This window comes from Heliangelus exortis, chromosome 18 (genome assembly GCF_036169615.1).
Source record: "Heliangelus exortis chromosome 18, bHelExo1.hap1, whole genome shotgun sequence".
Classification (NCBI taxonomy): domain Eukaryota; kingdom Metazoa; phylum Chordata; class Aves; order Apodiformes; family Trochilidae; genus Heliangelus; species Heliangelus exortis.
The window spans coordinates 15,527,469-15,548,552 of record NC_092439.1 but is presented as its reverse complement, the minus strand read 5'-3'; the positions used below and the strand labels follow the sequence as shown (position 1 = coordinate 15,548,552).

The window sequence follows — 21,084 nt, the reverse complement described above, 5'->3', positions numbered from 1 at the left end:
GTTTTAACTTAAGTAATTGATCTCTTCTATATATCTGTACTTTCTGGACAAAAAAAAGATGGCAAAAGCCAAGAGCACACCTGTACCAGATATTAGGTGTTACTGTGAAAGAATGAAAGCAAGTTTATATTATTTGACTATAATGGATAGAAAGGCAAGAACAAGTTTTGGTTTCAGTCACACAGTCCTTTAAATGGGTTGTTCATACATACCAGCTCTTCTGGTTTGCTTTTTTTTGGAGATGAACACACTACTAAAAGCAAAGCTGGACTGGAAAAGGGATGATTCTTCTTCTGTGCTTCCCAGTTTCAGCACAGAAGCTGTTTCAAAGCAAAGAATAAACTCACTGTATTTCCTGATGCAGCTGAGCAAACCTTTCATGGTCTGCATCAAGGTAAACCAATGTCTCTGCATTCACCCCAACACAGCACATGCAGCAACATCTTGGGCAGCTGGGGCTCACACACAGCACCCTTTATGCACAGGGACACAAAGCAATCCTTAATGGCCCATCTCAAGCCTGGAATTCTTTTGTGGGTAGATAGGGCTGAGACTGATTAGACATTTAATAAGGCATTTCTCTTACCCTTAATTTCCTCAGTGCTGCTGCCTTCAACTTTTCCTAAAAAAAAGCACAAGAAGCTGTGTGCATCCTGCAACCATCTAAAAGTGCTTTTCCCCTCCACCTCCCTTCCCATGTCACCTACAGACTTGAGCCTGGGAGCCTTTCCTTGGTACTAAGCTCTCATTAGCTGCCTACCAGCCAGCAAGTACTTATTTTTTCCAGGGTAATTGGGATGTCAAGAAGCCTGCACTGATAAACTGGGCACTGGCTCCTGACAGAGGACAGGAACCCTCTGCCCATGGCAGGTCAGGCTGTTAGGACCTTTCAGGCTGACAGGCACTTGTTGGAGGAACAGTTTTCTGGCAGTTTTCTGGTACCGTGCACTCTGAAAGCAGAAGAACTACAAAGTTTCTTTCCATGTCAAAATCCACTGACTAAAAAACCAGGATGTAAGAAAAAAAAAGATGTTTCCCATCAATGCTCAGACATTTCAGTGAGAGATTCCCCTGTCATCTGATGTTCTCTTGCATTCAAGTAATGGGAATAAGGAAGGGGCAGTAAAGCACAGAAAGGAGATGCAGGATTCATTTGCTTTCTGCATACAGACAGGTGTGCAAGCATCCCCTCTGGTGGCTCCACCTCACTAATGCTGAAAATGCTGAAATGCCTTGTTTACCCTGGTGCATTATTGAAGAGTTTTCTCTGTTCCTCCCCACGTCCCCTCAGAGGCATCTTGGAGTGAAAGGGTTTGGCAGATGAGTGTCTGGCCTTCAGCTGCAGATTCAGAGCCCTGAATGCCATGAGCCAGCCCTGCCTCAGCCTTGGCCATATGAGGGGAGGACAAGGGATGCTGTCTGTCTTTATTTCAGCAAGACTTCTGACCCCATCTCCCACAGCATCCTCACAGGCAAGCTTAGGAAGTGTGTGTCAGATGAATGGACAGTGGCATGGATTGAAAGCTGGCCCAGAGATAGAGCTTGGAGGGTTGTGACTGGTAACACAGAGCCTAGCTGGAGGGCAGTAAAAAGGGGTGTTCTCCAGCAGTAAGCACTGGGTCCAGTCCTGTTCAGCATATCAGTTGTGATATGTGAAACCATTTTGGTTTTATTTGAGGCTGAAAGCCATGCACCAACTTCTGTGTTTCTGTGGTGACACAACTCTGTAAGCACAAAGCTCTATGGCTTAGCTGTTTTGCAGCTGGGAGTGTCACACCATTTTACAGAACATTTGCCCTAACTGAGCACTTGTTCAGCCTCAGAAGAGGTTCATGAAGGTCCAAGGCAAATCAACCCTAGAGATGGAATTTGCTGTGACTTTCTCTTTGCTTTGCCCAGCCACCAGCCATTCCAGGTGCCAAGCTGAGGCTGACTGAGAGAGGTCGTTGCTCTTCTATTTCTTTAATTAGAGGATGCTGTAAATGTCAGAAAGAGGCCACACTGTCTCCAGCTGCTTTTGAAAATTTTAGTCACAATGCTGAGCTGGTTGTTTTGTTTGTGCAATGATGTCTCTGGGATAATGATTTACTTTTGTTACTCAGAGTGGAACGAAAAATAGATCACATGCCTATGCTTACTTTTGAAGCTTTCACTCAGCATGCCTGAGAAAAAAATGCATATCAGTCCAATGCAATTCCAATTGTGATAACATCCCTTCCTCAAATATGATAGAAAGCCTTGCTGGACTTTAAAGAGCAATGCAATAAATCTGTCTCACTTGTTAGTACTTCAGGAGCTGTCATAATTGACCTGCTTCCTCAGGACTGTACATCACATTGAAATATGGAAATGGCCTTTTCACTCTCCTTTCAGCTCTGTCTAGAACTGAAATTTGGAAAAAAAACCCCATCTGGCTACTTTCATTGGTGTTTATGGCTGTAAAATGGTGTGACACTCCCAGCTGCAAAACCGTAAGGCTGGTGCAGCTAAGCCAGAGCTTTGTGCTTACAGAGTTGTGTCACCACAGAAACACAGAAGTTGGTGCATGGCTTTCAGCCTCAAATAAAACCAAAATGGTTTTGCCCATACAACTGATAGCTGGTGCTGTATCTGAACAACTAACAAAAATTGGCTGGCTTTTAAAGATATTTATTCTGCCTTCCTGGTCTCAAAACTACCTCTGTAAGATGTTAAACCCTGTAGTAACAGAGGTGCAAGAAAAAAATGATCTACAGTCACACAAACCATTTTTCTTTGTTTCAGGTGCTGATGTATCCAAACCTGTCCAAATTTACTTCAGCTTATACTTCTTATGCTTCCCAAAAACAGATAAATGAAGCAGATAAATGAAGCAGGCAAGGACAGATTTTGTTTAATTCCTATTTAATTAATACTTCCCTCCCCTATATTTACCTATTTCAGGTTTCCAGAATGTGGAATCATGTGGCAGAAGACAACCTTTTCCCTTTCTGAGAAAGTCATGAACAAAGTAAACTCCATTTTGCTAGATGGGAATGCTGCAGAGATGTATTTGACCTATTTTTTGTCACTTGACAGAAATACTCCATTTTTCTAATTTTTCATTTTGTTTTGTTTTGTTTTTCCAGGAGAGGAAAAATTCTTATGTCAGCCCTGGGAACATTAAGGTAAAATTACAAGGCACTAAAATTATTCTCCTCACTAAATTTTTGTTGGGTAAAGCAACCTCTCAGCAAAGAACAGCTAGAGCTTGAGTTATCCTCAAGGAAAACAGAACATTGGACTTGATTCCATGTCCTTCTCATGGGACTTGCTCTTGGCAAACTGTCTGTGTGGTTTATGTCATGATTTGCATATGGATCCAATGCTCATGGTGAAGTAACTCTTCAACAGTGATGGAGCACAGAAGGAACGAGCATCCCATGAATTAAAAAAGGAATGTCCCCAAGAACCACCTTCCATCAGGAGATGCCTGTCACATCTCCACATATCTCTTCAATACAACCAAAGCCAGTAATGGGAAAAAATCAGTATTAGGTTCTGGAATCAGGCAAGTAGAACAGTGCCAGTGAACTAAAATCTACAAACAAAAATTTGAAACAAGCACATTCTGGGGTCCTATTTTTCCCTGTGTCCTTTGGATCATTTTAGAAGAGACACTATTTTTTCCAGTTGTGAGATAATTACTACAGGTAATATGTAAGTACAAACAACACCTCAATCAGAATGTTCAGTATCTATCAGAAATTTTCCATGATCCTGTACTTTAAAACAAGCAAGCAAAAACTTTTAGAGACAGAGCCTGGGAGGTGAAAAAATGTGGTTTTTTCTGTTCTACCACTTGAAACAAAGCATTCCATTTCTCTTCACATGGAGACACTGTTCAGTGAGAGAGCTGCAAATACCTTTATTCTGGATTTAGAAAGCTCTAGTGGATGAAGGAAATTCCTTCCTCCCTCGTAACAGGTGCAGACTGCACAGCAGAATCTGGTCCATTGGTATTTATCATGGATCTATAGACAATAAGCAGTACATTTTTTGTTTGGGTAGCCACATAGGATTGAGTCAGCTGTAACAACTACCTCTTATTTTGCCATTTAGGGGAACTGAGGGACCAAGTGCATTAGGCAGCTTGCTACGCTTTATGGAGCAAATAATCTCAGAACCTGCAAAAATAATGCAGTAACAGGGAGAAATACTACAGATCGTAAGTCCCTAGGACCCCATAGTCTCACTCTGATCTGCTACTCTGTATGGGCAGGAAAAGCCTGGCTACAACAGAGAGAGAAGGAAGATGTGCTGAAGCACAGCACTAATACACAACCAGTAAACTTCCTTGTTCTTATGACAAAAGAAAAAATCCTTCCTAATGTAAGGGAACAGCAATGGAGCTGTGGGAAGACAGTAACAACTCCTCCCTCCAAAGCTTGAAAATGATGATGATAAATACAACTTAAGAGCAATACTTGCCTGGATTGTATTTTTTTGCACAGCATCCTTCATGGCTGGCATCCTTCTCTGGAGACAAAGGAAGCAAGTAGACATGTAGAAACAAGCAAAAAAACCTCCAACCCACCTAACTTCAGCTTGGAAAGGAGAGGTGGATTCAAATATAACTTGAGAGGAAAGGAAGGAGCCTGCTTCAGAACTGACCTGGAAGCTGCAAATCATGGACAGACTGTGGTCCAGCTGGGCATCTGCTCTGTGCATGCTTCCCACACAGCTGAAGGTAAGCAAGGAGAGTCAAGCATTTGGAATCCACAGGCAATTTTAAAAGCATCCAAAGGACAGGATCTCATACCAGGTGGGAAAAAGGAGGGAAAAAATGGGTATTTTTTCCCTGTTTCTTGATAATTTGCTGTTCATTTATGTATCTAACATAACCAGACCCTGATGTGATTCAGTCCATGACACTAAAAGCAGTAATGGGCTTACTGAAATCTTTAAACTCATACTGACTTCAAAAGTCTTTGCCTCAAGGCAGTGAACAATTTCTGGAGTCTGTTTTGCTTACATTTCTAACCTTTTTTTTCTGTACAAATAACACCTGCCTTCTATTCATACCTCTTACATAGAGACAGCTCACTCAGGCAGGCAGAGTTGGTGCAGAAAAGCAGGAGTGAAGCTGTATTTGTTGGGTAACAAGGCAGAATTCCTTGCTGAGGACTATTGCTGCACTCACCTGAAGACTCATAAAATCTATCAAGAAACCAAACTGATCTCAGAGAAGGGAGAAGGCTGGAAGCATTTTCTCTGGCATCTAGCTGGCATCCAAGCACTAAGTGTGAACTCTGTAAAGAAATTTTGCATCTTTAGCAAGAATAATAGTTATTTGCAAATGAATTCTGACTGATCCTTCCTGCTGTGCAATTCCTCATAATTTATTCTCATCTCCCTCTACAGCTTACATTACTTTTTGGAAATGTATTCCTTGTTTGAGAAAAAGTATCATCTTAATCACTTTTTGTGTTTGTATGTTTGTTGGGGGGGGTTGTTAGCTCTTTGGTGGGGGAGGGGGAAAGAACGGAAATCAATATTATTTAATTTGTGTGCATATGCTTATATTTTTGGTAAAAGTGTAATAAACTAAGGAAATACTAAGAAAATTTTCCTTTTCACTGTGTGGGAACTTTATGGAGCAAAGGATTAGTTTTCTCCTTGAACAAGGATAATGTTATGAAATTGGACAATCTCTTCCCTGTTGACAAAGAATTTGGTTTCCAGGTGCCTTTTCTACCCTTCTGGACCTATTGCATTCTTCCTGAGCAGAAAAATCCAGTTATTATTAGAGGTAGCTCTTATCCCTGCTTGGCACACAGCCTTATTCTATCTTTTTGTTTTGGACACAACCTCATGTGCACAGAGGCAGTGAGTACAACACTGAGTGTCAGTGGTTCCCAGACCAGAAGATATTTACATTATTTGTATTTGATGGTGGGGGGAGGAAATACAAAACCAGGACTTAGGTGAACCTCTGTGGCTGTTGATTATCTTATTTCAAAAATAAAGGAAAGGGTTGCTGTTGATACACATTTATGGAGAAAATTTGATTTTCCTGCAGGCAGGGAGCTGAGTCTTTATACTCAACATTTCTGCACCATGCCCCTCTATTAGACTCACAGAAGAGACCTCTATAATAATGCAGAAATACAAACAACCTGCAGACCCTAAGTGAATATAAGGATATAATTTACTCTAGGATTTCTGCAGCTGTTAATAAATCACTCAAGCTAGATTCTGGCAGATTATGGTATCAGCAGATCCCCTCAAGTGAATTACAGCCATTAATCTACACAAAAGAGGACATTTTTCATCTATTATTGACCGTCTGTTACTAAGAATATATTAATTTTTTAATAAATTAATGTTTTTTATAGAAGAGATCTTTAACTTTATTCCTGTGTACATTCATTTGCAATGCTTACCTTTGGGTTTCCAATCACCAGTGAAAACTGAGTTGTGACATAACCAGAGGTTTGGCTGCACAGCAAAGCAGAGTGGCTCCTGCTCAAGGCCACAGATAGAAGGAACTGATCCCCTCAAAGATGCCACAGGAAAATATTTACTCACTTAGCATACAAACAAAACAAATTCTCTGTGTGCCCATGAAACAGAAAAAGTGTTGTTTGCAGTGTGAAACCTGTAACCCCTTTGCACAAGATTATTTTTTCCCCAGTAGTAAAAATAATGGCAATAGAGCATTTGCTTGCTGGAAACAGAAGATACAAGATTACCATGTGTGGGGGATCAAGCTCATTACACCAGACAATTTACTTTGGCTCCTTCCTTCTTCTTCCATTTCCTCATGATTTTACTTCACTGGGTAATAGTGCTGAGCTCTGAAAATTGGCAGAACTGTTGGTAAAGATTTGGGCACAGTTATTTCCAATTTAAAATTCCAATATAAATTACATATAAGTTGTAGCACAATACGTGGTACACTTTAAACCTTTTCCAGGTACATTATTGTCTACCAGGCTTGCAAAAAAGCCAGAACATACATGGCAACTCAGCTTTGTTCTTGGCACATTAACACTCCCAGGTGTCTGTGTCAGAAACACAGGGTCTGTGATGGACTTCCCAGTTGTGGTTTGTAGTCCTCCAAATTACCCCTTGCCACAGTTTTTAAGTCAGATTTGCAAGTAAAGTAAGACTGGACATACATGCATACAGAAAAAAAAAACACCATTTGCTCAGCTAGAGCTCTGCCTCTTTCATCTTAATCTGGATTTGGCTTCCTATCACTGGAAAGGTTTTGTTGCAGGGGCAGTTCTGAACAGGGAAGCTTAGGTCTGAGGGCTGGATTCTGACCCTACAGCTGTGAGCAGATGTCTGGAAAAAAGATAAAATAAGCTCCAGAGATGGCAATGCATCAGCAGCCTCTACATGCAACTAAAGTCTGAAACTTTTTTAGTTGCTTCTTAAATGATACACATTTCCCCAAACCACTCACCACAGATGTATTAATAACTGCAGTTTTCCAGTGAAAACTAGATGACAGAAAATGTCTGCAATATTAGGACTGTACTGTGATAGCATATCTGAGATGCTAGAAACGTTGTAGCTACTATTCCCAGGGTGGGAACATCTACAAAGTCAGCAAAAAAATTTTTCACCACTGTAACAATTTAGGAGTACTACTTTGTGAATTAAAGACTACTGCTTCTTCCCAATGCACACTGAAATAACTCAGCCACTGCCTGGTGTATGCTTCAAATATTTGAGACCTACAAGAAAAAAAAAAAATCTCTAGAGAAGTCACAAAATCACCACAGATATGATCACAGAATGTCAGGGGTTGGAAGGGACCTCGAAAAATTGAGTCCAAAGCCCCTGCCAGAGCAGGATCACCTGGTGCAGGGCAGAGAGGAAAATCTCCAGAGAAGGAGACTCCAGAGCCTCCCTGTGCCAGGGCTTTTCCTCATGCTTATGCAGAACCTGCTGTGTCCTTGCAGCTTGCACTGGCTGCCACTGACATGTGACCAAATGACATCTTTACACCTTTGAAAAATAATCACCATCCTCTGAAAGTAACAGAAGTATCTGAACTGAGACCTTCCATGTTCCTGTGAGGGTTATGGTAATACTCATCTAGGAAGTGAAACCTATCTTCACACTATCTATGGATCTTTCACAATACAAAAGAAATAATTTCTGAACCTACATTAAGTTGGAGCCAGTCACAAGATACCTGCTGGTTTCCAGAAAAAACATGGGCACTCAAAATTGTTTCATGTAGTTGTTTAACTTATTCCTGAAGCATCCTATCATGATTTCACCATAGTTTAACCAACTTTCTTATGTTTAAAGTCAGTATTTTGTTCTATTAAATCAAAGACCTACAATGGGAAAAATGCTGTAATTTAGAAGAAGTAAGAAATTCAGCTGCAATCAGACTGGAAAGTGTGGTTTTGTTTGGTTTTTAACTTTTATAAATGTTACCAGAATAGCAGAGGAGGTAAGTTTTACATCAATGTATTCTGAAAACAAAGCAAAACAAAAAAACCAAAACAAAAATAAAAAACAAAAAAAAACCCCATCCTCTCAGATGTAGGCAGGGCTTTTTCACCAGATCACCTGCTGAAGCCCATGGTGGGGACACACACAGAGGGTTTTATGTTCATCCCTTCAACCACATTAAGGACTCACTGCCTTTTGCTGGAGTTATGGAAAACTCCTGTTTCTGTGGAGGCTGAAGACACGATCTTCTAGTCTAAAATTGGAGGGGACTGTAAGGCATTCCCATAAATATTCAGAGCAACTTGATGCATCTATAAAACAATACACAGCTGCTGTTAACTAGTATCACACTGTCCCTTCTTGCAATGGTGCAATAATCCATTCTGATTTGAAGCACATCTTCCAGAGGTTTATAACTTAAGAGTGTAAAAGTCTGTGCTAATTTGTTTTAGCAGCAAGGCACACAGAATCTCAGCTTCAGACACAGACTCTTCTTATCAAATTATAGTAAAATAAATTCAATTAGCAACTTGGTTTGTTTCCAGATATTGCTTCACTTATATAATGAAAACAAATTAAACCCAGCTATATTTGAGAACAATCCACACCATAACCAGCACCTGATTAGAAACAAACAGCAACACCGCTGAGATATAAAACGTTTGTCTTCCACTCTTCCAACTCCTGTAACTGCAGAAACGTTCTGTGCCTGTTGTATTAATAAGCTTTTTTCCCCAAACGCAATGAACTCTTTCTGCTCCCCTCTCACAGTCCCTGTGGGGTCTGACAGCACCCAAGCCCCTTTTGCTTCTGGGGGGCTCCACCGACGCGGGTGCCCCACGGAGCTGTTTCCTCAGCACCTCCCCTCCTCTCATGGGCGCCTGGACACCAACACGCGTGGGGAGGCAGGGCTGAGGGCAGCGTAGCGTACAGAGCACGGGGGTCCCGGCCCGGCCCCGCTCCTCTCCGGTCTTGCTCAGCGCCCCACGACAGCCAGCGCCGTCCCAGCCCCTCCAGGCCGCAGGAGCCATTTTTAAATGCCGCTGTCAGGAGCGGTGAGGGGAGAGGCGGCGGCACCCGGGAGCTCCATGAGGCGCTGAAGTTGAGGCCCTCACTCCCTCAGGCCGGACACGGCGAGCTGCCCCCCCAGCCGCCCCTCACAGCTCCCCGGGAGCTCAGCCGCCGCACCCCCGCTTCCGGGGCGCTGCCCACAGCCGCCCACAACACGCCCCACGCCCCCCCAGCCCCTCGCATTTAAAGGGCAGCTCCGGGCGGAAGGATCCCACCACCACGTGATCAGGCCGGAACTTCTTCTTCGCATCCCGAGCCGAGCGGTCAGATCAGCAGGGGGCTCTGGAACTTGTTTTCTGTTACAGAAATCCCTCCGCCACGGCACAGCGCCCGCCGAGGAGCCATGGGAGCTGGGAACCGCGCTTTGCCTCCTCAGCAAGCGGGGCACGAAGGCTGGCGGGCTGCCGGGCTGCCGCTGCGCCCACCGGCCTGAAGCAGCAGCAGCAGGAGGAGGAAGAGGAAGAGGAAGTAGAAAGCGCCGCGGCGGTGGGTCCTGATTTTCCTCTAGCGTGGTGTATCCTTACGCGGCGTCGGACTCAAGACAGCGTTTGTCCGCTGTGTCCCTCCGCCGACGTGAGCGGAGGGGCAGGCGGCGTCTCCTCGGACGGGGCGGTGAGGTCGCGGGCTCAGCCTCAAGAAAGAAGAAGAAACTTCGGAGCAGGGTGACAGGCGCAGCGGTCCACCTGGCTCGGCAGGCTGGCGGGAAGAGGAGTCCCCGCAGAGCAGAAGAGGAAGGAGGAGGAAGCGGAGGAGACGGCGGCCGGAGCTCGCCGCCGCCCCGTGGGGTCTCTTTGAGGGAGCCCCGGGGACTCTTTCTCGCGGGGCTCGGCGGAGGGATCTCTAGGCGGCTCTCTCCATATCCTTCCCGTTGTACGCTCGCGCCTCGGCGCCGCCATCTTGGATTTTAATCCGCCATTTTTTTTCCTCCCCCCACTCGGAATTATTTTTATCACGATCTTTTTTTTTTTTTTTCTTTTTTCGTTTTTGTTTTTTTTTTTCCTTTCTTAGATTTTCTTCCCCCTCCATCGCTCAGTCTTTTCTTCTCCTCCCCTCCCCCCTCTTCCCCCCTCCCCCCTTTCCCCTCTCTCCATTTGATGATTCATTTTCCCCCAGTGGCGGCTGAGGCAGAGCCGGCGGCGAGGGACCCGGAGCGGGGGGCAGGCGGGAGGTGAGTGTGAGTGTGTGCGTGTGCGTGGCTGTGGAGCCGAGGAGCGACTCCCGTGGCCCCGCTGAGCAGGGTGTCCCCTCGCGTGGGAGGCGCCAGGGGCAGCTGTCAGTGGGCGGTGAGGGGGGGGCTCTGGGTCTGTGCCCCCCGGCTCTGGCGAGAGGAGAGCGCAGCGCCGGGCTGGGGAGTGGGGAGTGGGGGGGCGAAAGGCCCCGTGCCCAGCGGCCTCCTCCGTGGCCTGGGGGCTGCTCCACGCCGCGGCCCGGCCCATGGCGAAGCGTGCGCGGCCCGCGGTGTGGGACGGAGCGGCTTTGGGTGGCGATGACAGACGGGCCCCCGCGCTCCGGTGTTGTTGAAGGCGGGGGGAACCCGCGGCCGCTGGAAGAGAGGAGAGGCGCCCGTAGGCAGTGCCGCCTCCCCGCAGCTCCGTGGGGCTGGAGCAGGTGGGGGCCGCGGCAAGGCCGGGGTTCGGTGCGGGCGCCGCGGGGCGGTGAGCCCTAGGGGGCAGCACGGGCTCGGGGAGGCGGGGGCGCCGCCGGCACAGCCCAGCCCGGCCCGGCCCGACCCGGCCTGGCACAGCCCAGCTCCCCTCCGCCCCCTGCCTCCCTGCTCTGCGTCGCTTGGCTTTTTGCGAATAGTTTCAGCCTAGGGAGGCTGTGGGACTCTTGGGGAGGAAGGGGATGGTTACTTGGCAGTTACTGTTCGTGGCACTTGTGATGTGAAGCGGTGAAGTGGTCCGGACGGCGTGGATCTCCTCTGTATGAGCCGTCAGGGGGTGTTTTAACCCGTATGTTTATGGCTGGCCTTGCTTAATGTCTGTTTTGCGGGACCATTCTGGGATCAGACCTTGTTACAATTAGATCGAAACGCCTGACGTCTTGGGTTTTATTGTGATTTTTCGTTGGTGAATATATTCTTTTAAAGAAGGGATAAAGCACATCTTTGTCCAGCATAGGTATCTGAAACATTGAAGTTAAATTATCTTCAACGTGTTACTAAAAAAAAAAAAACAAAAAAACAACAAAACAAAACAAAAACAACAACATTTGGGATGAGAGAGGGTACCTGGTGTTCTGTTGAGTTGTGTCATAGGCAGCATAGTTTTCTGCTAGGTTGAATTCAGTGCAGGGCAGTCTGATCAGTGTTAAATAGTGTAGCTATAAATATACAGTGGAAGGTTTTAATCAATGATGTAAAAATGTATTATAGGACAAGTTTACATCTAGTTGTGTCTTGCTTCCATAATCTGGTCACTACAGCTATGGATGCATCCTCTTGTTTTCATTAAAAGTGTTTTTTCTTTTCTTGATTTCTTTAAGCCCTCTTCCTTGCAAATAATACTGTGAGGAAACCACATTGGTTTCCACATAATGGGATTTTGTTTGTTTGCTGTGATAATTTATTATTAGAGCCAGACAGACACATACAAACATCTCTACCTTACACCCATTTGAGTTTGCAAACTGAAACGTGTTACTTCTTTGATACGCAATGCACTAAGAATTTACTTTAAATCAATAAGTGGGATAATGTATCCTTGGTTCAGTAATAGGACTCAACAAGTTAAGATTCTTAAACATTTATTTTGATTTGTTAGCAATGTACTATTGCAGTACTACTGTTCCCAGCATTCTACTAACTTCAAGCAGCCACACTTTTAATGTCACAGTTGCTCAGATTAACATAATTAGTGTAATGTAGGATACTTCTGTGCTAATCAGTGAATCCAGAGCAGTAGTGTGAGAATGTAAAGCATTTTGGAGCAATCAAAGCTTAAATGGTCATTTCCACTTCCCTGACCTGGTCCCCCCACCCTCCTATAGCATCCTCTTGTACTGTGATTCAACCCAGTCAGGATCAGACTTTTCTGATTACCACCCTGATTCTTTCACTGCTTAGTTTGCAGTTCTTCTGGCACAGAGGGAGGATGACATGGAAGTGGGCACAAGCAGGAAGGGGGAATGAGGACTGATTTTAATCCTATGCTGATTTGAAGTCTTCATTGAACTCTGGTGCTGTTTATGTGAGCCGTGGTGGGGCTGCCCTGAACTGGTGAAACAGCTTTTCCTTCCCCTTTCAGTGTTCCTGTTGGTGCTTCTCCAGTACTGCATCCTCCCTGCTTTGGTGCCCACTGAATCCTTTGCTAAACCTGCTCAGCACAATTAACTAGCAGTAAATTTCCTGCTGCCCCTCCTGGTCAGTTGATGAGGTTTAATTGAGTTAAGGAGGTATGCACTGAGCTTGAGAATTGATAGAAACATCTGAGTGAATTGGCAAGGGGGAGGAAGGAGATTCTCCCTCTCTTAGAAGCAGTGAGCTTTCAGGTTGTCTCTGTGAGTCTGCAGAACAATGGAGCTGCTGAAGTGAGTTGGGGGAGTTATGTAGCCTTTTAGGTGGTTTGCTCAGCTAATTCCAGAGCATCAGCCTGAGAGGGCACCTGGTCAAGAAAGTGTGGGGGGGGAAAGAGAGAAGAGTCAGCAGCTGCTGAAGCACTTCTGTGTGTGAATTCGCATTCTGCCACTGGTTTGGAGTGGTGTGCTATTGCTTTTGTGCCTGCATTGTGCCACAGAAATCATATGCTTACAAAAGAACTGGCACAAGAGAAAGTCAGAATGTACAGACTGAGTTATTGATGGGGGACTGAAGCCTGGGTTTGTCAGGTTTGGATCCATGTCTGCTCTCAGAAACCTGCATCCTGGGGCTGCAATCCTCCAACACTTTGAACTAATTTGATTCAGTTTTGACACAATTCTACAGCCTCCCAGTATAGCACTATCAGTCCACATCCATTTCTGCACTGGGCTTATTCTGAGAACTACCTGAAAAGAAACAATCAATTTTTTTTTTCCTAGTGATTTAATATGCAGACCAAGTTCATCCCACTGGCAGAGAAAGTCAAAAGTGTGAAATCAGGTGGCTAAAATAAGCATCTGCAGGGGTAGGACTGAAGTAGCCTTTCCTAGCTCTCTTTTATCTGCTTGCGGAATTGCAGCCTGAGCTCCAGAAACTCTGAAGTCCTATGATGCCACCTGACTTTTCTTTAAGATAAAACTTTGACTTACAGAGATTATGGGAAAGTAAGCTCAAAAAATAATTATTTTTTTTTATTGTCTGTCAACCTTCTGCTGCAAAAAGTTGTATTGCATACCTGGCTTTGCTCTGTTTTAGTATTATCAACAATAATTTGTAGCTTAACATAACATTAGGTTCCTTTTTAAAGATACACTAAACATTTGCTTCACACCTTTGTGATCCAGAAGCATTCTGCGCCTCCCTTTTATCTCTGGCTTAATGGTAGTTGTCTGAGCTATGAAAAACAGCAACCAGAATAAGATTCAGGACCACTTTGAATAGCTCCTTAAAGCTATGCGAGTTTTCATTCAGCCTTGATTTTGCTCTGTCTTTTGTATTAGAAATTTAAACACATTTTAGTAATGGGTGGACCTTGTCTCTCCTATTTTATCTTGTTGCCCAGATGGGGTGGCTGTAGGGAAATCATTTACAGCCTGGTGATCCTATAGAAAAACATGGGTTTTGTTCCGCTTCCTAGATTCAGAAATCTGTTGCTTAGAACTCTCAGGAATGAAATGTGTACCTTTTCTCTTTATACCATTGATTTGTCCAGAAAAGCTGAGGTTGTAGTCATTAGGACTTTGTTTTCTATATTTGCTTTAGGCCACTGTCTTGTTGTGGAGGACTTTTTAAAAAAGAAAACTAAACCCAGAAGCCAATAAGCTAAACTGGTTTAGATGTTTGGTTTCTGACCTGTGGCTGCCTGTGTACTGGACAGATGGGAAAGGGAAGGATGATCCTGCCTTTTAGGAACCCTCATGAGCCTGGTGTCTGCCTGTGTCCTCAGGAGGGATGAACAAAATCCACTGCCTCTGTTTAGAAACTCTCCCTGTCCTTTGAGTCATACATGTTTGTATGCAAAAACTGCTATGGGAGATCAAATTAAATTATATTTCTATTTCTTATGTTTACTCATGTATGTGTTTGTATGGATTTGGGGTTTATTGATTTTTATTTATTTATTTGGTGCAACTTTTATCCACAAGACTTTTCTGAATGGATAGATTTCAGAGCTAAGAGCCAAAAATGTTTGGTGGCTCAGACAGCTTCTGAGATCCACAGCCATAGAATTTCTTTACTCAGATTCACAGGGATTTACTATGCTTTCCAGTATGGAAGGATTAGTCCTTTTCATATGTGATATAAATCTGAATGCTACAGGTTGATCAGTCTGGTAAAAACATCTGGATAAATTTGGCGTTTTATCTCATGTGATGACACCATTATTAGCGTTTGTGCTTCAGTTGTTGATTGGTGCTTCAGAATGATACCAAAATGCAAACAAAGCTCAGAAACTGTGTTAGTAGGTTTAATACATTTAGAACCAGGTAAATGAAATGAGTTTTCATTTTTGAGACCATGGTGCAATGAAAAGCTCAGTTCCTCAGGAGAGGTGCCGAATGCCATTGAGCTTTATTTTGACATTAGAGGAAATGTGCCTGTAAAATTACTGTAATAGAATTACAAAAGGCAGTATAATTGTCAATAGTAGTGGTATAATTAATAAAGGATTAAAACAGCATGGACATTTATACTGAAATTAAATAGGGTCTCCTAGAAGCTGTAATTGTGCTGGTAAACCTAGCAGCATAGATAAACCTGAAGTACTAAATGATCTGTGTGCTTGGTGATACATTTTTTTTTGGTATCAGAGCCCTTTTTCAAAATATAAGTATCTGGAGGTGCAAGCATAGTCTATTTTTTTCTTGAATAGGAAGACTGTTAATCTTTTCCTTTTCTCCCTCTGTTCCTAAAAGACTTGTTCAGCATGAATCCAAGGTACAGTGTATTGAAAGCAAATTACATCTTAAGGTGATCCTGCTCTGTCAGGGGGGTCCATGAGCTCTCTAGGTGTCTTCCAACCCCCAACATTCTGTGGCTTGTGAAAGATCACATGGTGGTGATGAGTGGGATGTCTGTTACTGTCTTTTAGGTTATCTTTTGGCATTAGGAGCTGTGATACTCACTGGGAAAGGAATCCTGTCTGTTGGGTCTGACATGAGATACTATCTCCTGAAAGCAGTATTTGTGTATGGGGAGAAGGAATAGAGGCTGGAAGAAGCACACTGGAAATCTTCAACTTAGGCTTTTGACTGCTATTAGAAAATAAAACTAATAAATGGAGACAAAGATTTCCTTGCTCATTAGTCTGCTAGGCTCAAATAAATGTTTTTTTCACAAAAATATTTGTTAGGCTTCACTAAATTACTTTCGGTTTGTGAGGGACTTGTGTTCTCACATGTACCACTATGTTCTACAGGAAAAGCAAGTATTTTTCCTAATGCTTAGTATGGTTTGAGTGCTCTTCCATGGCCATGTTCTTTCTTACCTTTGCTGTCGTGCTGTCTTTCTCATTACTGTATTTGTTTTAAGTCTCCCAGCACAGATAGTACTCAGTCTTCCCAGACTGGGCTTAGGAAAGATCAGCTGCTTTCTTTGTGCAGAGGATGGCTTTTTCCATCTGGAGGTATAGCTGCTGTACCTGTTTAGTTGGCAGAAATGCAACTATATTCAGTGTTTTTCCTTCAGATTGTTGCATACAAGTATTCATCTGCAGTTTGACTTCCTTTACCTGTACTGCTCTGGAATTGCAGCACACCACAGAGGATAATTTGGTCCTGATTGGCAAAGAAAGAGACCAAGACTGAATTTAGTAGAAGTCCTTAATGTTGCTTCTGTTTAAATGCTCATTATTGCCCTTGCTACAAAAATGGGGAACGGGGTTTAATGAGAGTGTGTAAAACTGTAAAATGAGTTGAGAAGTAGAAAGAGGGAGGTTTAAGAGTGAATTTGTCATTAAGTGTTTATGTGATCCCTTAAGTCACTTCTCTCTACTATTTTTCTTTTGAATCTTTGTAAGTAACTTAGTTACTAATCATCTGCTTTAAATGTATCTGTAGTTTTAACTAGCTGGATCATACAAATGTAACACTAATCCAGCAGTTTGCTACTTAAACAGTAAAAAAGGGGGTTTTACAAGGGATGTCAATTTGTTGGGAATTTCATCCGTCAGATTGAAATGCCCGTTGCCTGTTAGCTGCCAGGAGCAGAGTATTAATGCTCTTTTTGTAAAAAGAGTAAAAAGGCACAATATTTCTTTGAGATAACAGTAGGGAGGAGACTGGATTGAACCTAACAAAATAAGTTACTAATGCATGCAGTTGTAAAGTAATTGTTTAAATCAGTGTGGGGTTTCCCTGCAAGTTATGCAGAGTGAGGTGCAACCATGCACAAAAGCATTATTAGCTTCCCTACTAAATATTTTATGCAAAAGGCATTGAGACTGCTGACAAAAAAATAGCATGTTTTGCTGGTCATTTCTGTACTGTAAAATTCAGTTTTAATTATGACCCCACTAACTACTGGCCTGTTGAGTCAGATGTGTTATGGCTGATGTTTTGCTACATGGAACAGTAAAATTAGTAGCCTAGATCCTCTAGATCAGCATTAAAGGTTTTTTCAACCTATTTTTAAAAAAAAAATTTAACATCTTTCCCCAGTCTCCATTCTGTAGGTGTTGTCAGTTTTTCTGGTTTCATTTCTTTGGCTGCTTCTTTAACCGAATGCATCTTCACTTCTCATGGGCATGTTTATATAGTGTCATTCTTTGCTGTACAGTTCCAAACAGGTTGCATGTTTTATTTATTAAGACATCAAATCTTAATTGGATGTGTATATGAAAATACCCCAATTTTGGAGTCTCAGAGCTGTGTGTGTATGTAAGCTGATATAAAAACATAGACCTACATGTGTGTGTAGTCCAGCCTTTAAAATTGAGTTGTCCTCAGCAATTCACCAGCTCTAGAGTTACATCTTTCTTTCCAGATGTGGTTGCAGGTTGTAGGACAATAGTTCACCTGTGGTTATCTGTGTATGTGACTAATCTCCTTTTACTAGTGAAAGGGTTTTCTTTCTAATGTAAATTCTTATCACTGTCCTCCCTGCTCCTCTTGGGTTTTTTTGGTGTTTTGTTGGTTGGTTGGTTTGTTTCTGTTGTGGTTTTGTTGTTGGGATTTTATGGGTTTTGGTTTTTAGTTTGTTTGGGGGTTTTTTATTTTTCTTCTTGTTAAAATATTTGTCTTGGAAACAGTTTCCCAGTAATTTCTAATCATGTTTTATGTTTTTCTTCTGATAGGAATTGGAACTCACATTATTCATCCACTTCTCCAAGCCTCTTTAAAGGTGACTAAATGCAACTGAGTCAGATTGTCTATCAAAATGAAGTGGCTGGGAGAATCCAAGAGCATGGTGGTGAATGGCAGGAGAAGTGGAAGCAAGTCATCTAATGACCATGCACAGAACCAGACCAAACTGCAGCATGCAGGAAAGGAGAATCCGAAGACAGGCAAGAATGGAGTTGAGAGAAGATCAAGCAGATGTATGTACATAGTTATGCAGCTTAGTGCTGTGTGTGATTCATCTGGCAATTAGCAAGTCAAGCTTTTTCTTGTGTTAATTCATGAAGGAGGTCTGCATTCAGCTTGTAACTGTCCTTAGAAATCTAAGTTATGTTTGTTGGATGTGTTAGCTCACTTCAGCAATATAGATCTCTTCAAATCAGTTTAAAAAATAACTGAGAATAACTGGATGTAAACTAATTTTTGAACTCATAAGTATAAAATACAGGATTGGCACTGAGTGAGAATTAGTGGATAACATCATTTGAATTACTGGTGCAAGATTTAGCTAACACAGATGTAGAATTAAAGCTATTTGAACTTACATATACCAGTAGTCCTTGTGAAACAGTTTGAAGGAAGGTGTGTTTTTATTTTCACTATCAGTATAGGATGAGCCACTAAATACAACTTCAGGCTAAGTCCTTTATTCAGATTTTGGCAAAATTTGGTTTGAAATTTTCATGGCTTCATCATCTTTAGGTCAGAAATCTTAGAGGCAGGTGTAACTGAACTGGAGATGTGCTTGTAGCTGGTGAGGGCAAAAGAGAAGGAAACCAAAATTAATTACAAACACCCATAAAATATATTCTAAAATTCTTCCTCCATTGGAAACTACATAAATGAACAACATTGGGTGTGAAAAATTAACTGTGCTCCTAAATTTTTACCTTCCTTAATTGTTCTATGGTTTTTATTTATGGCTCTGTTCCTAAGTGTAGGTGGGCTCCATAATATTCATTTCATGACACCTAATTAATGCTTTCTCACTTGCAGGTAGCAGTGCTTCAGGATTTGAGGGTCAAAGTCGTTATGTGCCTTCCTCTGGAATGTCTGCCAAGGAACTGTGTGAAAATGATGACCTAGCAACTAGTTTGGTTCTTGATCCCTATTTAGGTTTTCAGACACACAAAATGAATACTAGGTAACTTGTCTTTATTTTTCTAGAAGACAATTTATCTTAGTTGATGTAATGAGAGCAAAACTGTGGAATTTCTCACATGTTTATGAAAGTCTGAAAAAATGGCAATTTGTGAGTAGCCTCTGCCTTTAAAATGGTGTTGCATGTGAGACTGGAACTGAGCTCTGTAGCATGTGCGTTTTTAATGCTGTCCTTGGTGTTTCTATTAGCCCTGGTGTGTTCCTGCTGTAGAGTAGATTCTTAATAGACACTGTTTCCCAGCTTAAAGAGTTACCTTATTGCAAGGTGTAGACAAGGGTTTGAAATATTTCATAAACAGAAGTTAAGTGTTTGGGGAGTTTCCTGTTTATTTCATCTGCCTGGGTGCACACTTACTCTTACGTATACTCTTTGGCTTCAAGGAAAAATACAACTCCTGATCACTTCAGTATTGGTGTCACTAGATGTTCAGTCCTTGCAGACATTGCTGAAGTTTTTGCAGCAGGAATGCTGTTCAGACTCTGGGAACTTGCTCACCATAACTGCCTGTGCTTTTGCACTGTTAGGCACCTATCTGAGTAGGTCTAGTTTAAACTCAGTGTGGTCTTAAGGGTTTAGTTGTTGCATGTTCTTGTTTTGTAGATATACCACTGATCTGCTGTGGATATCTATTAAGCTTTTGTTTGCATACAGGAGCTGCATTGCTATCTCAGTGGTGAAGCTGTATAGAAATGACAAGTTGCTAAGATCAGGAATTGTGTGCTTATTAATGTACAGTAATAAGAGCTGGGGTTTTGGGGCAGCACATCATTGGAAATGGGCTGCTCAAGCCTTCAAAATCTTGCTGTGGCTCTTTTTAAAGAACAGTGTACCAGTGCAGCATGGTCAAATACCCAGAGTATCAGTTAAGTAGATTTTGTATGTTTCAGAAATGACTGGTAGATTAATCGGTGTTGTCAAGTAGCATAAAAGGTTGCTGGCATAACCTGACAGCATGAATTGCACATGAAATCACAGCACTGTGGTCTAATAACTATGAAGACTTACTCTGAAGAGTTTTTTCCCTTTTTGCTGGGGAGTGCAACATCCATGTGTGAGGAATGCTGGAGTTTTTCTTGTTTGTTCCATGCTGTTTTATGAACTTTGTATCCTGAACAGTGTCTAGGTGGGTGCTCTTACAGTACAGTTTGTGGAACCTTTGTATTTCCTGCAGTTATTTGAGCTAAATATATATGCTTGAAAGACTTTGTTTTGCATGAATGGTAGACTACAGATTATGCACAGGTAGTTAACTCATAGGCTTTTTTGCTAAGGAAATGATGTATTCATTGTTTAATAGTTGGATGGAGAAGCTACTTTCATAAATGTTTTCTGCTGATATATTTTCAACACATTTGAATTTGAACCAGAAGACTACACAAAGACTATCATCTTGTATTTCTTCCTTTCTCAGACTTGGAGAACAGTTACAGGCAGTCTTCAAGGACAGTAGTTAATAATCTTGGAGCACTGTGGGGAATACTTAGGTGAGGCTTATAACTTTTACCAGAAACACATCATCTTGCTGATTTTGTAATATTCTGTTGAGAGAATTTCTGTTCTTGCAATGAATTAAAGGCATCAGCAGAGTTATTGTTTATCTTTTTGATACAGTGATGACATCTGCTTGTTACCATAGCTGTGTTGATGGCATCATCTTTCTTCCATCTAGTCAGCTGTAGCCTTCCTAGAGCTCCCGAGATACTTAGTTGTATGGCTTTGGGGGAAGGCAGGGGGAAGCAGATAGAAAAGGCTAGACTGTGTTCATAATGCCAGATGCCAGTACCCAAACACCTGGTTGTAGTAGAAATTAAGATTTACAGCTTATATTTAGGCACCTTCTGCTTCATTGAGATGAAGCTGTATTAGTTACGTAGTTTGTGTATAGATGTGCACATTAAAGAGGTAGTGAAGACCTCAACCTCTTGCTTTGCCCAGAATATACTGGTTAGAGGAAAACTAATTCACAGCTTCCTAGTAAAATATCTAGATTATTGTTG

At 42.5% G+C, this 21,084-nt stretch overlaps 1 protein-coding gene and 2 long non-coding RNA genes across 7 annotated transcripts in view; 1 reads left to right on the top strand and 2 right to left on the bottom strand.

Annotated features, from left to right (window-relative positions):
* Window positions 1-601: 601 nt before the first annotated feature.
* On the bottom strand, window positions 602-7,044 carry LOC139804831 (uncharacterized). Of its 3 annotated transcripts, XR_011729549.1 has the most exons (4): window positions 6,405-7,044; window positions 4,633-5,289; window positions 3,885-3,992; window positions 602-622 (listed from the first exon to the last, which is right to left on the bottom strand). It is a non-coding gene; the product is annotated as an uncharacterized lncRNA (long non-coding RNA). The 3 variants fall into 3 exon arrangements; XR_011729548.1 differs by lacking the exon at window positions 602-622 and having other exon boundaries at window positions 3,798-3,992; XR_011729550.1 differs by lacking the exon at window positions 602-622 and having other exon boundaries at window positions 3,798-3,992; window positions 4,633-5,270.
* Window positions 7,045-7,428: 384 nt separating this feature from the next.
* Window positions 7,429-9,366, bottom strand: LOC139804832 (uncharacterized). The gene is made up of 2 exons (XR_011729551.1): window positions 8,613-9,366; window positions 7,429-7,882 (listed from the first exon to the last, which is right to left on the bottom strand). It is a non-coding gene; the product is annotated as an uncharacterized lncRNA (long non-coding RNA).
* A 401-nt stretch (window positions 9,367-9,767) lies between these two features.
* KMT5B (lysine methyltransferase 5B) overlaps window positions 9,768-21,084 on the top strand; it is a 29,822-nt gene continuing 18,505 nt past the window's right edge. Inside the window, exons 1-4 of one of the 3 annotated variants that reach the window (XM_071762498.1) lie at window positions 9,768-10,172; window positions 10,624-10,678; window positions 17,883-18,125; window positions 18,922-19,069. In XM_071762498.1, coding sequence (XP_071618599.1) covers window positions 17,966-18,125; window positions 18,922-19,069 — 308 coding nt within the window. In that variant the 5' untranslated portion in view covers window positions 9,768-10,172; window positions 10,624-10,678; window positions 17,883-17,965. Of the gene's footprint in view, window positions 10,173-10,518; window positions 10,679-17,856; window positions 18,126-18,921; window positions 19,070-21,084 lie in introns of those variants that run through there. The other 2 variants (XM_071762497.1, XM_071762499.1) reach the window with 2 other exon arrangements.